Source organism: Oncorhynchus mykiss, chromosome 18, assembly GCF_013265735.2.
Source record: "Oncorhynchus mykiss isolate Arlee chromosome 18, USDA_OmykA_1.1, whole genome shotgun sequence".
Lineage (NCBI taxonomy): Eukaryota > Metazoa > Chordata > Actinopteri > Salmoniformes > Salmonidae > Oncorhynchus > Oncorhynchus mykiss.
This window is the reverse complement of record NC_048582.1, coordinates 51,934,717-51,956,282: the sequence shown is the minus strand read 5'-3', so window position 1 is coordinate 51,956,282 and position 21,566 is coordinate 51,934,717. Positions and strand designations below refer to the sequence as shown.

Sequence of the window (21,566 nt, the reverse complement as noted above, 5' to 3'; positions counted from 1 at the left end):
CCCAGACCTTAATCCCATTGAGAACTTGTGGTCAATCGTCAAGAGGCTGGTGGACTAATAAAACAACACAAATTCTGACTCCAATCATTGATTGTGCAAGAGCTGAATTTCAATAAATTGCAGCGAGTGAGCTGCTCTGCTACGTAAGAAACCCTGACCCAGAATCAGGTTGTCTATGAGTGATTTAGCACCAGGTTCCCCACAAAAATGCAGCGAGCATCAGGAGAGGGGCGGCAATTCATCCGGCCGCACCCCAATCCCTTCACGAACGGCTATCCCGGGCAGGCTATCCCAGGCCAACCGAAGATCTGCGGCGCTACGGTATCGTTACGTTTAGGGGGGATTCTGACTTAGAGGGGTTCAGTCATAATCCCACAGATGGTAGCTTCGCACCATTGGCTCCTCAGCCAAGCACATACACCAAATGTCTGAACCTGCGGTTCCTGTCGTACTGAGCAGGATTACTACAGGTGGGTACGCTCCTCTTGAATTTCATCAAGTTGACATTCAGTGATCCGTGCCCAGTGAGAACCTGGGCTTCTTCCGTCCATTTTATGGTTCCACAGCAAATCAATGGGCGTGGATGGTACTACCCACATCAGATATAGGCCTCTCTCCCCAGACATCTGGAGATACCTCTCCACACTTCGTAGGCCATGAGCCAGATTCATGCAAAGCCCTATCACTGCGGGGCCAATGGGTTTAGTCTCCTCCTCGAGTATAGTGAGCGTAGAGGAGACCTCCTCACCTACAATATGTGGTGTCCCACACTCAGGCAAGCCTGAGGCCTGGTAGTGTCAGTTAATGGTAAGGCACATGCCATCTCCACTACATGCACCAAGGAGTGTGGAGGACAGCTCACACATAGAATGTGTAGAGTCTCGCACCCTGGCGGACCTGAGACCTGGCAGTGTCCATAACCGCTAAGCACATTCCATCTCCATTTAGTGCTCCACTGTTAGCGGGTCCAGCCGAAGCCAGCGTTCGATTCAAACCTTTGCGGTTTTAGAGTTAGCTAAGTATATGGGATACGCGTGTTTAAACGCTTCACCACAGCCGCTCTGTGATCAAACTGATGCCAGCAGTACACTTTCATCAGCCGTCTCACAGGACTTAACTCCCCCCCCTCCCAGCCAAAGCCAAGGATGCGTTTGAGCCATCACTCTCAAATTGGCTTCCTGTCAAGGTCAGGATTTGTTTACAATAGCCCCGCAGCAAATCATTGAGTCTGGTGTAACCACCCTCACATGTTCATGCTTGACTGAAAGACCCATATTTCTTCACTTTGACATTCAGAACACTGGGCAGAAATCATATCGCATCAACACCCACCTTGCGCCTTCGCGATGCTTTGTTTTAATTAAACAGTCAGATTCCCCTGGTCCACACCAGTTCTAAGTCAGCTGCTAGGTGCCGGCCGAGGCGACCCTCAAAGTCAAGGGGGAAGCTCATTGAGCCCGTCCAAGATGAGCAGGATCTGGCCATGTTGGGAGTTGACAAATTTGTCCAGAACAGGTGCCTGAAGTGCGTTAGGAGAAGCTCCAGCAGGCTCTGAGGCTCACTGAGTAGATTGAGCTCTCTGAAGGATAGAGCTTCTAGCTTCTGGGAGTCTGAGGCCCTGATCCAGACATGAACCAGCAGTCGTCTCACTAAAGTGGTCTTCCCACTGCCGGCCACCCCTGTCAGTAGAATCACGTCCTCTCCTGGAACAGACGGCTGACTCTGGTAGACAACTATAAAGTTACAGACCTGGCCATGGCTCCGGAAGGCGTCTCCGATCATGGCTGCCTCATGCTGGTGGCACTGCAGGGGAACAGTGTAGCCCTCACGCTTGGACAGTGTGACATCCATAAAGGAACCAGGGTTATCACCACTCTCTGAGCTAATACTAAGGTAATCAATGGGACTGTGCTGCTTCCCTAATATGTCCTTATTCTTCCTTAAGTGCTCCTGCATGCTGTTTGGACCAGAGCCACTGCTGCTGGGTTCAGAGCCCTTAGGTGAGTTAGCTGCCACCATAGACTCAGACTCAGTGTTGGCTCTCTGTGACTGTAGTGCATGGAAGATTTGACAGGTCTCCTCTCCTTGCCCATGAAGAACATCCAAGTCTGGTCTCTCCTGGTCGACCCTGGAAAACACAAAGAAACAAGGGCTGTAGCTTTAGTGGACTTTTACTTGGAACCACTTGTGTTTGTTGGTAACATGGCCCAATAGAATATAATTAATCAATATAGACAGTGTTGGTAACTCACTAACCAGTGCCCTAATGTCTTACCTTTGTCCAGTAGTAATGTTTCCAACTCAGAGGATTGGATGATCCATAGACCAGAGTCACTTGTCTGTTGAAAAAAAGCAACAAGTGACAATGACTGAATTGAGACATTTTCATGCCCCATCTTTGTTTTAGTAGTCTCTTTCTCTGAAAATTACAGGTGGATCCATAGACTGGTGACTCTTCATGGACACATAGCTGGGAACAGGTGACTCTGATCTCTCCTGATGAACTCTGGACAAACACAGAGACAATAAATATCTATGTCGACCTTAAGTAGATGTTGTGGTGTCACTGAGCATACAATCTTTACACTTTATTTTATTTCACTAATTATTTTATAAGTTTCTAATTGGAGAATGACATGCATACCTAAACAATACACTAGTTATGTCGAGGATCTTGATGTTCGCTTACTGTAGTTTAGTAGAAGAGTCTCCACCTTTGAACATGATTGGATGATTTATAGACTGGTCACTCTTCACGGACACACAGCTGTGTGCAGGTGAGACTGGTCTCTTCTGATGTGCCCTGGAAAAGACACACACAGACAAGAGCTATTTAGAAGATGTTGAGGTGTCACAAAATACATCTCTACAAACGTTATTTTAAATTATTTCCAAGTTATTTGATAGGTTTCTCGTTGGAGCATTACAGGTATGTCTAACAAATTTTATTAGCCTTCTTTCGTTGATACATTTATAGATGGACACTATGTCTGTACATTAGGGGAACCTATTTGGCTCAAGAGCACCCCACTTACTTTAGTTTAGTAGAAGAGGTTCTCTCTCTGGACACAGTAAGTGGATCCATAGACTGGTTACTCTTCATGGACGCACAGCTCGGTACAGTTGAGTCTGGTCTCTCCTGCTGGATTAGGCTTCAACACAACAGACAGACCTTTAGACACTAATCTATTCTATTCTTATCTAGCCTAATGATGATGTAAAACCACTGCTGAGTTCTGCGATGGACAACAGTCATCAACAGCTTTGGATTAATCTCACCTCTCAACATTGGGGATGCATGTTCCCCAGTGAGATTCATTTTAGAGGCAGTGGTCCCCTCCTCTCTCCTAAGACCTCTAAACACATAAACACACTTAAAATGGTTTTAAATAAGTTAATTCAAGTTTTAAAATTGTACACTCTAAATTAACAGAAAAACTGTGCGTGAGTGGATGGGTTGTGATACAACTTGTGTATTTGACCATGAAAGAGGGGGGGGGGGCAAAGAGACAGGAACAGACATGGACCTATATAATATTTTAGCAATCAGGAGGGTGTCAATTTGTTACATTCTCTTCATGTCATTGACCTCAGTCATGGAACGCATGATCATCTTAAGTATGAGGAAATTCAACACTATTTATTCTATAGTTCTATGTAGTGCAAAATGCTCACCTAAAACACTCTCATAACGAGGTGGTTATATCTCATAGAAACACTTTCATCATGCCCATACACACCTATTTCGGTCTCCTTTTACTACTATCAAACACAAAACAGATCAAACATGATCAACAAACCTTTACAGTTGTAGCAACAGTACTTCCATAATGCCTTATGTTACTGGTCTACTTTAGCTGTTACTGGCTAGCATACTAAATAATATATAGATCAATTATCTGGAAACAATTCCTACTTTCTGGTCGTCACTTTGAAGGATTCAACAGATGAAATGTATTCTCTCTGTGATGCGTTTCACTGAAGATGACTAACATTGACTCAGCTGCCAGTCTAAGTATTATGTCCAGTAAATAAAATACAAGAAATCCTAAATGACACCCTACTCCCTATTTGGTGCACTACAATGACCAAAGCCCTATACTCCTCATATAGTAAATCACTTTGGACCAGAGCCCTATTTTGAAAGGTAGCGCACTATAAATTAAGAATAAGGTGCCCTATCTTGAAAGGTAGTGCACTAAATATTAGGATTAAGGTGCCATATGTTGAAAAGTAGTGGGAATAAGTTTAGATTTCAGACAGAAACATCTACTCACCTGAGAAATTGAAATTGTAATCAGATCTAGTCTAGATCTATAATTCTCTCCTCTCTCGTCTCAATCCACCACGTACGTGTAAAGTGTCTCTGATCGTAACCACCAGTTCAGTCAGTGTGTGTGTGTGTTTCTGTTCCAATCATAGTCAAACCATTTTGTCTAGTTACCACACACACACAAACACACACTGACGGAACTATTCCTGAAGGTGGTGCTGAAGTATCACCATGCAAATTATGCTACTGTAAGGGATGATGAGCAATGCAAATCACTGACACAACACACACAGGCTGGCACTGCAAATAGGCTGGCACCAGTGTTTTACTAAAGAAAGGCATCTTGTTGCAGAAACTTTGGCAATTCACTTGCTGAACTGACTCATTTGAAATGGACTTGACCTCAACCCTGATGCCTACATTCTTCTCTTATAGTCTAAAGTGGAGCCAACCCCGCCTTAATATGTAACACTGACACTCTTATGTCACCTCTGTCCCTATCGCCTCACCTCACCTGCCACAACATCCCATCCTAGAGAGCCGTATCTTGGCAACAGCAAAGCCATGGAGACCGGTGACGTCTTCGTAACCCTTGGAATCGCAAGAAATGATGTGTGAGTGTGTTCTAACCAGAGTATTATCGGTTGTTCGTACTAGTTATAATGCCGGTTGGATCTGAAAGGTGGGAAAGGAGTAGGCTGTCCTGACCTTCTGTGACCTTCCCTTTCTGCAGCCAGTGAAAAAACACATTTCCCCTTTGGGGATCAATGAAGTACAGTGATTGGTTCATTCATTCACTCTCTCTATGTGGTTCTCTTCCTCTCCACTCCCTTATCAGACAGAAGGTCGTTGAAGAGAGTGTATGTTCACAGGTTCAGTGTGTCAAGAGTCAATACTGCTACATAACAGTCACCTTGTCATTATGGAAGAGTTTGAATGGTGTGCTCTGTACAGACCCTGGGTCCAAAGTCAGTCAGTGGACAGATAACTAGCTAGCTCTATAGATATGGGCAGACATCCAAGCACAATGTTAGTGTGTTTCTGTTTGGCAACATGACAATGACAAAAAGAGTTGGAGAATGATAATACAGAGGAAGCAGTCTTTCTTTTGATCTCTCTCTTCCTTTCACTTTCTCTCTGCTGTGAAAGCCTTGTTACTTTCAGTGACAGGGCCTAATGATTACACCAGTTAATTGTGATGACACACACACACACACTTCCAATTCACATGTGTATAATACACACGTGTACATGTGTGCAATAGGACAAATAGAAGCACCCACCAAATTATGGATTATTATTACACACAAACACACACGCACAAGCACACACACTGTGACTAGATTGCATATTGAATGACTACCCCCTCTCAGTAACTAGGTGTCCTGGGGACAATTCCAGTTTACTTAGTGTTTTAGACTACTGCCACATTACACCTACATCTGAAGAACCTGCTGTTGTGTCTCTCTCCCCCACCATCTCTCTCTTCCTTTCCATCTGTCTCTCTCCCCCGCCATCTCCCTCTCTCTTCCTTTCCATCTGTCTCTCTCCCCCACCATCTCTCTCTCTCTTCCTTTCCATCTCTCTCTCTCTCTTCCTTTCCATCTGTCTCTCTCCCCCGCCATCTCTCTCTCTTCCTTTCCACCTGTCTCTCTCCCCCACCATCTCTCTCTCTTCCTTTCCATCTGTCTCTCTCCCCCGCCATCTCTCTCTCTTCCTTTCCATCTGTCTCTCTCCCCCGCCATCTCTCTCTTCCTTTCCATCTGTCTCTCTCCGCCGCCATCTCTCTCTCTTCCTTTCCATCTGTCTCTCTCCCCCGCCATCTCTCGCTCTTCCTTTCCATCTCTCTCTCTCTTCCTTTCCATCTCTCTCTCCCCCACCATCTGTCTCTCTCCTCCACCATCTCTCTCTCTCTCTTCCTTTCCATCTGTCTCTCTCCCCCACCATATCTCTCTCTCTCTCTCTCTCTCTTCCTTCCTTTCCATCTGTCTCTCTCCCCCATCATCTCTCTCGCTCTCTCTTCCTTTCCATCGCTCTCTCTTCCTTTCCATCTGTCTCTCTCCCCCACCATCTCTCTCTCTCTCTTCCTTTCCATCTGTCTCTCTCCCCCACCATCTCTCTCTTCCTTTCCATCTGTCTCTCTCCGTCTTTTTTTCTCTCTCCTTTTCGCTCCGACTCACATTTTGTCCTTTCAATTCAGGCACACTTTCACGTGGTGTATCTTTCTCTCTTTCTTCTATTCTCTCTCTTTCACTCTGCCTTTCAATACATTTCATCTTTGTTACCTGCAGTAGCAGTCTGTGCTTGGTTATATATCAGCAAAGATTAAAACACCAACCCAACACAAGAAAACATCCAAATGTAACAGTTATATTGTAACGCAACCTCACTTTCCAACTTAAAATGTCTCTACTCGATCCCTTCTCGGTGGCACGACTGGCCAAGACATTGTCAAGTGGTCGGTGACGTGTGTTAGCGAGGCAGAGGAAGTAAGATCACTCCTAGTTGAGGAAGGGTGAGCAAGGAAGCGAATAATATTCACCCCTGTTACACAAGAAAGAAACATAACAACATTAACATAATTCTTATTCACATCAGTTTATTTTTATACATTACCATATACATACAGTACATTAGGCTCAATACATATCTATTGGAATATATATTGTTGTGGTTGTTGTTGATGTACAATTTGTTGTGTGAGGCGGAGTGACATAGTTTTAGGCCATTACAGTGTCATAGTGCAGTACAGGTAGGGTGTTCTAAAAAGCAGTGTCATTCATTTAGCCAGCTAACTTTAAAAACAGTCAGATATATCTTAATTTTTCTGGTTCCTTTTGAAAGCTAAACTGTTGTTGGTTGTCAAGTCAATTACACCATGCTAATTTCAAATCTATATTTCTGGAAAATATGAAGTTATTTTAGAATATTTAGGACAGTTAGCTGGCTAAATCATTGATCCTGCTTCCTGGAACAGTCCCCAGGTGGATGTTTAAACTCTAGAGGTCGTCTTGTACAATAGAACACATGCACTGGCATCTACATACTTAGATAGTTAGATATCGCACAAGAATATGTCAAACACCATCACAACAGAGCAACACTTGCAGGGGTGATACTGTTAATGTCTTGGCTTGGAACACTCTACGGGGTTGTAGTGGTCAGGGTTGGGGTCAATTCAATTTCAATTCAGTCAAATAAGGAAGTAAACTGAAATTTCAAGTCCAATTTTCCTCAATTCTTCTTTATGACAAAATTCTGTCTGAATTGACTGAATTTAAATGGCATTGAGCCCAACCCTGATAGTGGTCAGGGTCTGACTAGAACTCATCACAGCTCTACTGGAAGCACTGCTAATAGAAGTACTGTACTACTAAAGTACTACTTTGTATTTAAACATATTTACAGAGTCACGAATGGAGAGTGTGTGAAGAGAAGATGACATATAATGTAGTTGTAACAGACTGCATTTCAATCAATTACAGCAGATGCCCTGATGGTTAATATGATATTATCTTTTAAACTTCTCATTTCATTCACAACACGAGGTCATGTCCCCACCTATTTTCAGTCAGCATTAAAATAACTGAAATAGGATTGTCTAAAAACATGGATGAACTAAAGATTGTCATTGTGCAACTATAAGTATGCTGTTCCACCTCAGGAAGGGGGGGGGGGGGGGGGTAGAGAGGATGATAGATGTGGTCTATATGACTTGGCAGCAGCTGTGCGGTGAAGGGGGACAGAGCAGACCCTCTTTGGGGCTCCTGTGTATATTGACTGACATAGTCTTATCACTGAGAGGCATCTGTAGCACTCTGTTCTTCAGGTTCTGGTGATGCTCCCTGGCCAGGTCCAGCTCACTCAGCCTCAGTGTGCCCGAGGACGGGGCCTCGAACTGTGGGTCAGCGAAGTGGTCAAGGGGGTGGTGCTGGAGGTGGTGGGTCCCTCCGGGCGACGGACCCCCCAGGAGAGAGACCTTATCCAGGCTGCCGGTAGAGCCCCCCATACACATCCTCCACACTGGCTGGTCCTGGTGGTCCAAGCTCCCCCCCCTTACCCCTCCTCCCCCAGCTGTCAGGCTGTGGAACTGGGAGCTCAGGCATAGGCTCATCAGTTTCAGGCTCTCCACCAATCCGCTGGCTGCTTTGGCCGAGCCTAGTCCCGCCCCTGTACCATCAGCAGAGGGGCTTTCTCTTCCTCTGTCTCCCCCACTCCAACCTCTGTCTCCCCCACCACTGGCAAAGCTAGGTCTTCCTTGTCTTGGTCCTGTCGTGTCCATGTCAGGTCTCCGCTGGCTCACAGAGTCATTGTCATCTCTCCTCTCTGAGGTGGGAGACGCCATGGCAACTGTTGCCACCTTGGTAACCGTTGCTGGGGACGACACACCTGACGACGTCAATATCCCAGTGTGGAGGCTGAGGAAAGCTTGTTCTGGCTTGAACACACACTTCTTTCCTTCTATCATTCCTTCCTCCTTGTTATCCTTCTCTACTTCCTCCTCCTCTCCTTCCTCCTCGTGTATCTGGTTGAGGACGGGTGCACTCTTACGAGAAGTCAGTCGGTTAGAGACAGAGGAAGGGGAGGATGAAGATGAGGCAACGTTATGCCGGAGAACCACCTGAGAAGGGAGAAGCGAGGGAGACGAATCCTCCTCGTCCTCCTCATCTTCCTCCTCCTCATCTAGGCTGAAGAGGCTGGGGCTCCGTGGTTTAGAGGGGGTGGGGGAGGCCAGGGAGCCCAGCCTGAGGGGGATGGAGTGGGGCTTGACTGGAGGCCGGAGGCCCCTGTCCTGGTGCTCTCTGGTTGTACCGACAGGAGGGAGTGCTTTGTTTGTAGTGTGTGTGTCATCAGCCTGGAGGGTCAGAGTGTGTGTGGGTTGTGTGTTATTGTCCAACCGTCTGTGGTTGAGTTCCAGTAGGGATGTTTTGGGTCTGGGTCCGTGGTGGACCAGGCTCTCAGCACTGCGGGCGGGAGACTGGGGGCCCCCTGGGTGGGAGATGAGGGTACCCCCCAAACCGTCCCCCATGTCCTGGTGCACGTCCACTCTGGTGGGCCAAGACTGCCTGAAGAGGGTTAAGCAGAGAGAGGGAGCAGAGAGTTTTAACAACATTTACTGTGGCAGCTCCCTCCCTCTCTGTCTCTACTTGTTTATTTACTGTGACAGCAGCACCCCCCCCTTGGGCTGAGTGCAGTGCAGACTGACAGAAACACAGCCCACAACATTCTGCGTTGTGTGTGAGTGTGTGTGTGTATATTTACAGTACCTGAACTGGGCCTTGTGGCTGGGGCTGGACCATGTGTGGTTGTTCTGATCCCTCTCCTGTTTCTCCCTCAGTATCCTCTCTGCCAGCAGGAAATATGTAGCTGTGATGTGGTTATACTGGTCAGACTCCAAGGCTCTAGAGAGAGGGGAGGTGAGCGGGAGAGAGAATGAGAAAGAGAGAGACAGAGAAAGGTAGAGAGAAAGAAAGGCAGAGAGAGAGAGAGAGAGAGAGAGAGAGAGGACACGTTCAGAACATACATCAGAACATACTTTATAAACTAGATTACCATAACTACTAGCTACCCTCAACAACCTCACACACACACAAGCAGATCCGAAGCGAAACAGTCATGACTGCTGTCAGTCCAACGGAGAAGACAGGGGTGGGGAATCAATTTAACGTGACACCAGCTGCAGAACAGGCGCTCAGAGGGCTGCTAATGATAAATAAGCTGATGACGACAGTGGGGAATCAATTTAGCGTCACGCCAGCTGGCATAGTGATGCGAGAGGACAGCGATACTGGACAGTCACTAATAATCATCATTACCAGAAGCTAATGACAGGACAGTCACTAATAATGATCATCACAACCTAATGACAGGACTGTGTGAACAGAAATGGAAAGGAGAGGCCTTTGTAGAATTGCAGTACGTTCATTTTGTGTGTGTGCGTGTCTTACTCTGTGACTGTGTCCCTGTCTGCGATGCCACCTAGTGCCATTCGTTGGATGATACTGCCGTGCTCCTCCTCTGATAGGCTCCTGTACGACACCAGGGGTGTGGTCAGCTTGGTGGCAGGGGAGGGGTCGACTCCCTGCAGCCAATCATGGCCCTGGATCAACTCCACAGTGGCCCGCCTCTTAGGGTCTCTCTGCAGCATACAGTCAATCAGACTAGAGAGAGAGAAGGAGAGATGGAAAGATAGAGAGGAGTGAGGGAGATGAAGGTGCAGTTAATTAATTATGGTAATTTCATTATTACATTTCGGTTACCATAGTAACTATAGAGGTTAAATCAAATCTTAATACAAGGCTTAAAATGGAACTGGCAGCGTTTTAATTACTTTGCAGATATGAAACAAAACAGACAATCATAAAATCAGTAAAAAATATCAAATTCCCAGTTTATGCTTCAAAACCAACTTTATAAGAGGTTTTAAAAATAGGTTCTATTTGACCAAAAATTAATTGACGTATGGTAAGACATTGTTGTCAGAATAGATGGATGCAGTTCAATACATGAATAATATAATTCACCAATACATTTCTTGGTAGTCCAAAAAATATTGCAGTCAGGTTGTATGTAAATCACAGATGGCCTGGTACATTGTTTGCTGCTTCCACCCATTCGGAATGCACTGTTTCAGTTTCAATGACTCAATATTTTGGACTAAAACGGACGAATGTAACTAAGGCTGGGAACATCAATACAATCAAAATATCAAGGGCAACGATCACAAGTTAATCATAACGTGGCTAATAAGCTAGTGCACATGTGTCAAACACAAGCGATTATAAATGAGTCAACATTTGAGTCATCTACTTTATGAAATTACAGCCTGAAGCGCGTACATCGGTGAATTCAACTTCAATCGCGCTGCTTTCTTGTGTCCCGTTTACAGTGTGCAGTTGAGGGAAAGTGAACAGACACATGTCACATTCCTAGCTAGACTATTCAAATATTGCAGTCTGGCTTTGGTTTTTAAAGCTTGACAATGAATAACCAAATAACAAAACCTGCAACAAAACACCATCCAAAGGACAAACATGTAGGTCTATTATAGAAACATTTGAGCAGTAGTCTAGGCTGGCTACTCAACGACGATACATTTTGAGAGCGCCATACAACAATGCTGCATTCAACCGCACAGGTGATCCATGCAGTGCAGAAAAAATGAAAAACATGTTTTAAGTTTGAATGTTACAACAACCTATTGCTTCGTTTTTGTTATTTGGAGTTAAAAACTTTTTTATTAGGGTCGCACCATATTATGCACATCTGCAAGCATAGCTGCAAAGGCTGAACAAACATGATTTGTTTTAATATGTTAAAATGCTATATACAGCATCATATGTACATAGGTGTGCTGATTGATTTTGACACCCATGGGATAGTGTATCTATTTGTGTAGCTAGCTATTTATTTAGCAACCTAAAAACATGGAGCCTAACATTAGCTAGGTAGCTAGCTGCTGGGAGAATGTCATGTCATTGGAGAGTGGATGAGTGACCGACTTTTTCCCCTCATATTGTTTTTTGGTAGCTACAGTTAGAGATGCAGGTTAGCTAGCAAGACATGTGAATCGTTTTGATAGCTTGCTATGCTGAACTTGAACAACTGTTGTCCACAGTTAGCGTATCTCTTATTTGCCAATCAAATGTATTTGGCATGGATCAAATGGACGGGCAGGCAAGTTCCCATTCAGTTGTCTGCAAACTGCAGAAGGACGAGCAGGCTACTATTCCCCATCGTTTATCAGTGCTTTTGACAGACAACTAGCTGAAGCAGTTTGAGGGGGTTTATCTAATGTTCCCTCGTTAGATTTTTAGCTCATCTCATTCTGGCTAGTATTAGTTGTTGATCTTGGTGTTGTTGATGTGTATAGGTAACTGAGGGGGAGAGAGCCTACCTTTTCATGGTTGTTTGATCGAATAGGACTGTGAAGTTCCCAAATGTAGTAGGACTCCTGTGTTATTTACATAATTGCAGAAATCCATTCAGGTGTATTTTCTGGCTTGTGGTGAATGTGTTCTAATGATCTAAAGTTGCGCTGTTGCTACTGCCCGTAAACACACAGTCCAGTTCAAAGTGAATTATGGCAGGCTAGAGTGCCAAATGGCTTATTTGCATATAGGCCTACTGTAGCTCTGATTGGCTATGGCGCAACGGTCTGCGTAGACTCCGGTCCTGGACAAGACAGATGTTTTTATTAGGTTTTATTTATACTGCAGTGTCTTAATTGTCCAAACGCTTTCGCTTTCCGCTTTCCCACGCTATATTGCTATCTAATTTTCACAAATGCCTTACTATATATACACATCATTCCCAAACATGAACTTATGAACACTTAGATATGGTCATTTTCAAGTTCTCGATTATCCGAAAGTTTATATAAAAAAAGCTGACATTCTTTGTGGGGATATATATGAACAGATTTGAGTAAGATTTCATGTTGCTAAAAAGTTGTCAGTTCTACTTTAATAAATAGCGGCTTTGCATCTCATATATGTCTACCCCTGACAGGGCTAGCCTGGCGATGGTGTGATATGTATAATGAGGACTAGCCTAGTCAGAAGCCATCTGAACACACACACACACACACACACACACACACACACACACACACACACACACACACACACACACACACACACACACACACACACACACACACACACACACACACACACACACACACACACACACACACACACACACAGCAGAGAGCTGTTGTTCAATACAGCAGCAGCAGAACAATGTTAAAAATAGATTAGCCTGATGTTTTAATGGAAACATCAGAGATACACTCAACTTAACACAGCATTGGGACTGGGGCTGGGACTGGGGCTGGGGTACTACTGCAGAGGGAGAGGAGAGATACTGTCTTTTTATACTATGCCTCTCTCTCTCCACGTTCCCTCTCTCCTCTCATCCCCTCTGCTCTCCACGTTCCCGCTCTCCTCTCATCCCCTCTGCTCTCCACGTTCCCTCTCTCCTCTCATCCCCTCTGCTCGCCACGTTCCCCCTCTGCTCTCCACGTTCCCTCTCTCCTCTCATCCCCTCTGCTCTCCACGTTCCCTCTCTCCTCTCATCCCCTCTGCTCTCCACGTTCCCCCTCTGCTCTCCACGTTCCCTCTCTCCTCTCATCCCCTCTGCTCTCCACTCTCGCTCTTCACACATCTATGGGCATGAAATATGCAGCAGCTACAGAGTACTTTCAAATGGAGTGTGGCTGTACGTGCATGTGTGTGACTCACTCTCTGCAGGCTGAGGAGATGTGTGATGCTACTGTATATTTACAGTCCATGATCATGGTGAGGGTCTCACTGTCGTTGGCCTCCTGAAAGGGTGGATGGCCACACACCAACATGAACAGAATCACCCCCAGACTCCAGATATCTACAGAGAGAGAGAGAGAGAGAGAGAGAAAAAAAAAAGAGGTTAGCCCCTCTTATTGGTCCTTCATATACCTGGAGAAAGGTGTATAGCTACAGCTACATTTCACTTGTGAAACAGAGAAACAGTTAGAGAGAGAGAAAGGACAAGTGAGAGTAAGAAAGACAGACAGAGAAAGAGGGGAAAAAGATTGAGGGAGAAATACAGAAAGACTAAGAAAGCAATGCATGGTATTGTATGTTTTTTCCACTGACCTACATAAGAACAACCTGCTTCTACTCAGAAGAGGCATGAATCATCTGACCAGGACACTTCCATAAATACACACACTGGCCTAGGGCATCTGCCTGACCACACACACACACACACACACACACACATTAACGTTCCGCTCATGCATGGATACAAGCCCACACACATAAGAACCAACACACATGCAGGCACACACACACACAAAATGGGTTTATGTTCATCCTTCAATGTCTCTAACACACGTCATGTTACAGTACATGAAACAGTTCTCTTATTCAGAACAACCATTAACAGAACAACTATCTACACACACACACTGCAGTAAGAGAGGACAACAAAACATTGCTATCGCCTGTTTTCACGTCACCAGGTATTCTAGCAACCGTGCCCCCAGTCCCTCATTACCTTGTCATAGGGCAAACAACTTCCTGGATAACTTTATTTATAAACCCGTGGGCTGACAGCCTCTGGATAACTTTATTTATAAACCATCTGGCTGACAGTTTCTTGGATACATATTTAAAAGAGAGCTTGTCAGTGTCTCTCTTATTAGCTATAGAACTGCTATTAGTGAGACAGCTATGTGATGTAACACCCTCTGCATCCTCTATTACAGGCCTGGTGTTAAGATACAACCCTCGCCCCATAACAATCAGTGCCCCTACCATTTCCTTAGACATCCCTCAACCTCTGCCAGATGGGCTACATTCAGCAATCACCGCATTGCTGAGTGATATCAACAGCACACACACACACACACACACACACATAACCAGAGGCGTCAGCAACTACAAACACAAATCGGATCATCTGCTCAGCACAAAAGAGAAGGATAAAATAGAGAGCAAGACAGAAACTGGCCCTGCGTCTCCACTCAGTCAGAAAAATGTGAAATGCTCCCTCTCTTTCTTTCTTTCTTTCTGGGTCTGAAGCCTTGGCCTCTGGGTGCAGGGGATGAATACTGATTCCCTTTGTCTCTCTCGCTCTCTTTCTTCCCCTTTCAGTCTCTCCCCTCCCCCTCTTGTTTTCCCTCTTTCTTTTTCATTTTATATCCATCACTTAGTCCCTCTGTGAGGTGTCGTTACACCAGAGGTGCTAGGAGAAACACATTATGGTGTAGAAACCAATTTCATTGTGTATTGATATTTGATTTGGGAGTTGTTATCTACCTCTTCTCCATTCAGAAGATAATAGATAGAGTGAGATATAGACCGGATAGTTGCCTAGAAGTTAGAGAGGCGTGCGATCAACCAGAGGGTTGGCAGTTTGAATCCCGGGTCCGACGGGGAAAGTCTGGCGCACCTCTCTCCAAAACCTGTATATGTATCAGGGGTTGGAACTGGTTCAGGGATCAGATCCTAGAACGAAAGTGATCTATACTGTTCCAGAAAATAATAGTTATTTTAAAAAGCATAGTTAGCTAGCTCTGTTCCAACGTTAGCTATGCAAACTCTTTGAAGTTCAAAGACATTCAAAGTTCTTTCATAGAAGCCGCTCCTCCGTAGGTATAATTCTGTGGGCCTAATTCAGATAATAGCCTCTGGCTACAAGGTCCAGTCTGAACTTAAGTGTCAAAACAACAAGAGGCTCAGCGCTTCAAGCCAACCTTGCTTTTCCACCCTCTCCCTCCCCACCCGCAAAGTTCCAGTTGTATCTCGTGCCCTACACTTGTCTGTCCAATGCATGTAAATAGCTTGCCCGCTCCATAGCAAGATTCTCTATCCGCACTGATTGGTGAAGTTATTTCATGTCAAGCTAAATCTAAAAAATATATATATTTCCGAGGTTTAAAAAGGAACCGAATGGAACAATATAAATGTCACGTCCTGACCTTAGTTCCTTTTTTATGTCTCTATTTTTGGTTTGGTCAGGGCGTGAGTTGGAGTGGGCATTCTATGTTTTTGTTCTATGTTTTGTATTTCTGTGTTTGGCCTGGTATGGTTCCCAATCAGAGGCAGCTGTCGATCGTTGTCTCTGAATGAGAACCATACTTAGTGGGAAAACAGGCTACCTATGATTTGTGGGTAGTTGTTTGCTGTTGTGTGTCTGCACCAGCCAGAACTGTTTTGGTCGTTTGCTTTGTTATTTTTTGTTATTTCAGTGTTCATTAAATAAATATGGACACATACCACGCTGCACCTTGGTCCTCTCCTTCCAACAGCCGTTACAATAAATTGTTACTTGTTTTTGAGTTTGAACCGGTTCAGAACTTTATTTTGCTGGTCGGAACAGCGGAACGGAACAAAACAAAATAATGGTTCTGTTCAGAACGAAACGATTGGAAAATAATTTGGATTCCAACCTCTGCATGTGTGTCTTTCAAAGGGGTTGGGTTGAAAGCTAAAGTAAAATTTAGGTTGGACCTTGTGTTGACCAATACATGTTTTTATTTAACCTTTATTTAACCAAGTCAGTTAAGAACAAATTCTTATTTTACAACGATGGCCTACCGGGGAACAGTGGGTTAACTGCCTTGTTGTTTACCTTATCAGCTCGGGGATTCGATCCAGCAACCTTTCAGTTACTGGCCCAATGCTCTAACCAATAAAGTGATATTAATATTAATTTATTAATACTATAACCAGCTAAGGCACTACCCTCTGCAATACCTCTGTCGTTAGTAGTCTGATAGTTGTGAAAGTGTCCCAGTTTGTCTGCCAAGCAAGGTTGGGGTCCATTCTATTGGGACCAATTCAGTCAATACAGGAAGTAAACAGAAATCCCAATTCCACATTTTCAATTCGAAAAAAAATTGTCTTGGAATTTCAGTATACTTCCTAACTGTATTGACTTTGAAATGGAATTGACCCAAAAGCCAACTGCATGTAAGGGTCATTATTAGCCTGGTCTGTTAGAGGATCTAGCAGTTCACCTGGGACAGATAGAGGACTGTATGCACTTTTCCCACTGGGAAGAACACACGCTGGACTATGGATTCTGGAGAGTTTAACACACACACACACACACGCACACACGCAAAGAAAGACAGAAATCGAGCGAGAAAGAGAGTGCGAGAGAGATAGAGAGAAAGACAGCACCACACAGAAAAGACAGTATGTCTCAAATCTTTCTGAAGTAAAGATTGCAATAACAACCTGCCACTGTTGATAAATCACAACAATCCAGTCTGAAATCAGTCCCTTCATACATACAAATACAGACACACTCCTACACACACACACACCCTCCTTCCCTCCCCCCAACACAAACACAGTTCCCCCAACAGACACTCACCCACAGCGGGTGCGTCATATTCATCTCCCAGCAGTATCTCTGGAGCAGAGTAGGCCAGAGAGCCACAGGAGGTGGCCAGGTTCTCCCCTGGCTGGAACTTGTTGCTGAAGCCAAAATCAGTGAGCTTGACCAGGCCCTGCTTCTCAAAAAACACCACGTTCTCTGGCTTCAGGTCACGGTGCACCACGTGGAGCTGGTGGCAGTAGGAGATGGCATGGACGATCTGGGCAAAGTAACGCTTCGCCACCTGGAGGGAGGAGTTAAGACATCTTCAGCTTTAGTGTTGATGATCATGATATTATGTTTTTATGGGTAGAGGGTGTTTACAATGCTGCTGTAGTCCTTTTTACACACACACACACACACACACACACACACACACACACACACACACACACACACACACCTCCTCCGTGAGTCCTCCGTCGTGCTTCATGATGCAGTCGTACATGTCCCCTCCATCACCCAGCTCCAGGATTAGGTAGAGCTTGGTCTGCGTGTCGATGACCTCATACAGACGCACCACGTTGGGGTGTTGCACCAGCTTCATACACCTGACCTCCTGGAACAGGTGAGCTCTGGCTACTGGGTCCAGTCTGGACTTATCGATCACCTTCACGGCTACCTGGAGTGGAAATAATGGTTATTATTATCATGTTCTTCATCAGAATCATCATCCTTCTCCTAGGACATATAGCCACTGGCTAGAAGGTCCAGTCTGAACTTAAGTGTCACCTTGATATGGAATAATAATTACAGGATTGCTAGCCAATCAATTACTTTACATTAATCAATAAATTTACTGCCAGTAGAAACATTTAGAACCAGTAGTATTCCCTCTGGACCAGAAATGCAGTATCTTCCCAGTCAGGAAAATAACCTCACACTCAACATCCAACAAAACAAAGGAGATGATTGTGGACTTCAGGAAACAGCAGAGGGAGCACCCCCCTATCCAGATCGACGGGACAGTAGTGGAGAGGGTAGTAAGTTAAGTTCCTCAGCGTACACATCACGGACAAACTTAATTGGTCCACCCACACAGACAGCATTGTGAAGAAGGTGCAGCAGCGCCTCTTCAACCTCAGGAGGCTGAAGAAATTCGGCTTGTCACCAAAAGCACTCACAAACTTCTACAGATGCACAATTGAGAGCATCCCGTCGGGCTGTATCGCCGCCTGGTACGGCAACTGCTCCGCCCACAACCGTAAGGCTCTCCAGAGGGTAGTGAGGTCTGCACAACGCATCACCGGGGGCAAACTACCTGCCCTCCAGGACACCTACACCACCCGATGTCACAGGAAGGCCATAAAGATCATCAAGGACAACAACCACCCGAGCCACTGACTGTTCACCCCGCTATCATCGAGAAGGCGAGGTCAGTACAGGTGCATCAAAGCAGGGACCGAGAGACTGAAAAACAGCTTCTATCTCAAGGCCATCAGACTGTTAAACAGCCACCACTAACATTGAGTGGCTGCTGCCAACATACTGACTCAACTCCAGCCACTTTAATAATGAAATTGATGGAAATTGATGTAAAAATGTATCACTAGCCACTTTAAACAATGCCACTTAATATATTGTTTACATACCCTACATTACTCATCTCATATGTATATGTATATACTGTACTCATTTAAACTGCTGCATCTTGCTACATCTACTGCATCTTGCCATCTTTATGTAATACATGTATCACTAGCCACTTTAAACAATGCCACTTTATGTTTATATACCCTACATTACTTATCTCATATGTATATACTGTACTCTATACCATCTACTGCATCTTGCCTATGCCGTTCTGTACCATCACTCATTCATATCTCTTTATGTACATATTCTTCATCCCTTTACACTTGTGTCTATAAGGTAGTAGTTGTGGAATTGTTAGGTTAGATTACTCGTTGGTTATTACTGCATTGTCGGAACTAGAAGCACAAGCATTTCGCTACACTCGCATTAACATCTGCTAACCATGTGTATGTGACAAATCAAATTTGATTTGATTTGAAAAGACCAGGCAGACAGACAAGCTACCTTTTCTCCCGTGAAGACGTGGCGTGCTAGTTTGACCACGGCAAAGTGTCCTCGTCCCAACGTCTTGTCCAGGTCGTAGAGCCCGGCGATCTTCCCATCGTGACCCCTCTTGAACCCTGCCATGGCTGCTGGGGATTGGGATGAAGTTGGCCCTATATGCTGATATAAGATCAGTTTTGCATTTTAGAGTCTGGATAGTTGGGACGGTGAACTGATCCTGGATCTGTGCCTACGGGAGACCTCTACCGCCGTATGATGAATTTGGCTTTAGATTCTGATCTTAGATCAGTCTTCTGCTAGTGAACTGGAACTCATGGTGCAGTCTGCGTTCCAGCCCTGTGAGAGCGAAAGAAAGTGCGGGTTGAGGGGGAGAGAGGGAGGAAGGGGGTGGGGAGAGAGGGAGGAAGGGGGTGGGAAGACAGGGGAGAAAGAGAGTTGATCATTTTCACACACATAGGAACCATTCCAACCACCATAGGGAAGGTTTAGACACACACACGCATATGTCTGATTATACAATACTTCTTCCAGATAGGCGAAATGTTCCCCTTACAGGAATTCCTGCTCTGGTGCCAGGAACCACAGAGACATGACCAAACTGCTCCCAAGAACATTCCTAAAAGGTGACTATTCAGGTGTGTCCGTGTGTGTGCACGTATCCACCTTTTTGCATTCACATTGTCAGATCAGTTCAGATGAACTGGGCAAGGGAAGAAAGGACATTTCAGACTACTGGTATGAACCCTAACCCTGCCCTGGGTAGGGCAAGGCTACCTCAATGTGAGGACACATTCCAACCAGACAGGCAGGCAAGCAGTAGGGCAGGCAGGGTGTTGTATAACTGTTCCAGTAGTGTGTATTGATTACCCTGTAAGCACAACTGTGACACACTGTACTATGAAGGGTCAGGGTCTACATTTCCAATAGACACTTCAACCACTCTCCACAATGTCAGCAAATATATACTGAACAACAAAATATAAATGCAACATGCAACAATTTCAAAGATTTTACAGAGTTACACTTCATATAAAGAAATCAGTCAATTAAATTGATCCAGAGGATCCGAAACATGCTTAATGGGTGACATGTCTGGTGAGTATACAGGCCATGGAAGAACTGGGACATCTTCAGCTTCCAGGAATTGTGTACAGATCCTTCTAACATGGGGCCATGCATTATCTTGCTGAAACATGAAGTGATGGAGGCAGATTAATGGCATGCCAATGGGCCTCAGGATCTCGTCAGGATATCCCTGTGCATTCAAATTGCTATCGATAAAATGCTATTGTGTTCGTTATCTGTATCTTTTGCCTGCTCATACCATAACTCCACCACCACCATGGGGCACTCTGTTCACAACGTTGACATCAGCAAACCGCTCACCCACACGACGCCATACACATTGGTCTGCGGTTCTGAGGACGGTTGGACGTGCTGCCAAATTCTTTCAAACGATGTTGGAGGCGGCTTATGGTAGAGAAATTAACATGAAATTATCTGGCAACAGCTCTGGTGGACATTCCTGCAGTCAACATGCCAATTGCATGGTCCCTCAACTTCATCTGAGATCTGAGGCATTGTGCTGTGTGACAAAACTGCACATTTTAGAGTTGCCTTTTATTGTCCCCAGCACAAGGTGCACCTGTGTAATGATCATGCTGTTTAATCAGCTTCTTGATATGCCACACCTGTCAGGTGGATGGATTATCTTGGCAAATGATAAATGCTCACTAACAGGGATGTAAACAAACGTGTGCACATCATTTGAGAGAAATAAGCTTTTTGTGTGGAACATTTTTGGGATCTTTTATTCCAGCTCATGAAACAAGGGTTCAACACTTTACATTTTGCGTTTATATGTTTTGTTCACTGTATAATAACTGCATTATTAATAATGATTTATTACTAATATTTAATAATTATTGTTTTTCTTATTTAAGTAGGATATGGCAGAAGAAAAATCAACAACCCTGGCCTGGCATTACAAAGCTGACAAACAACAACTGCAGAACCCTAGCTACTATTTTTGGAAGACTAAATAATTGAGATAAGTGACTATATTTTGGGGACAAAATATCTGGCCTCCCTGTAGGCTATCTGAGTGTGTCACTCTGCCAAGAGGTCTGGACCATTCATGTCAACACAGGACAACGCATGTGTCAACCCTTTCTTCCTCATCCAAAATGTGACAGGCTGTCAAAGCTATATGGTGAATGTTATTTGTTACCGACAAAGAACCCCGCAAAGCCATGGCTTTTCAATGGCATTGGCGAGGTAGGCAAGCGCAGTGTTGATACACAAATAAAAGGTACAGTATAATTTTAATAGCCTACACAGTATAGGCTGATGGGCTTGTTTGGCAGATACAAAACATAAG

General features: G+C 44.7%; 2 protein-coding genes across 6 annotated transcripts in view; both read right to left on the bottom strand.

Moving 5' to 3' along the window:
- Positions 1 to 309: 309 nt before the first annotated feature.
- LOC110496479 lies at positions 310 to 4,940 on the bottom strand. 3 transcript variants are annotated; one of them, XR_005037497.1, is made up of 6 exons: positions 4,278 to 4,940; positions 3,280 to 3,356; positions 3,036 to 3,152; positions 2,690 to 2,803; positions 2,276 to 2,506; positions 310 to 2,128 (listed from the first exon to the last, which is right to left on the bottom strand). XR_005037497.1 is itself a non-coding variant. In XM_036953071.1 (2 exons), the coding sequence occupies exon 2, from the start codon at positions 2,017 to 2,019 to the stop codon at positions 1,369 to 1,371; it is 651 nt and encodes a 216-aa protein (XP_036808966.1). In that variant the 5' UTR covers positions 2,020 to 2,128; positions 2,276 to 2,672; the 3' UTR covers positions 310 to 1,368. The 3 variants fall into 3 exon arrangements, 1 of the variants encoding a protein (XP_036808966.1); XR_005037498.1 differs by having other exon boundaries at positions 2,276 to 2,339; XM_036953071.1 differs by lacking the exons at positions 2,690 to 2,803; positions 3,036 to 3,152; positions 3,280 to 3,356; positions 4,278 to 4,940 and having other exon boundaries at positions 2,276 to 2,672.
- A 1,918-nt stretch (positions 4,941 to 6,858) lies between these two features.
- The window catches only part of LOC110496477 (SNF-related serine/threonine-protein kinase), a 31,590-nt gene continuing 16,882 nt past the window's right edge, over positions 6,859 to 21,566 (bottom strand). For all 3 annotated transcript variants that reach the window (XM_036953069.1, XM_036953068.1, XM_036953067.1), the window contains exons 2-8: positions 19,187 to 19,522; positions 17,550 to 17,768; positions 17,144 to 17,390; positions 13,519 to 13,660; positions 10,222 to 10,434; positions 9,541 to 9,675; positions 6,859 to 9,339 (exon numbers count right to left, since the gene is read on the bottom strand). In XM_036953069.1, coding sequence (XP_036808964.1) covers positions 7,980 to 9,339; positions 9,541 to 9,675; positions 10,222 to 10,434; positions 13,519 to 13,660; positions 17,144 to 17,390; positions 17,550 to 17,768; positions 19,187 to 19,309 — 2,439 coding nt within the window. In that variant the 5' untranslated portion in view covers positions 19,310 to 19,522 and the 3' untranslated portion in view covers positions 6,859 to 7,979. The remainder of the gene's footprint in view (positions 9,340 to 9,540; positions 9,676 to 10,221; positions 10,435 to 13,518; positions 13,661 to 17,143; positions 17,391 to 17,549; positions 17,769 to 19,186; positions 19,523 to 21,566) is intronic.

Excerpts from the sequence above, each read along its gene's own strand:
- LOC110496479 (XM_036953071.1), bottom strand. The coding sequence starts at position 2,019 with ATGGTGGCAGCTAACTCACCTAAGGGCTCTGAACCCAGCAGCAGTGGC.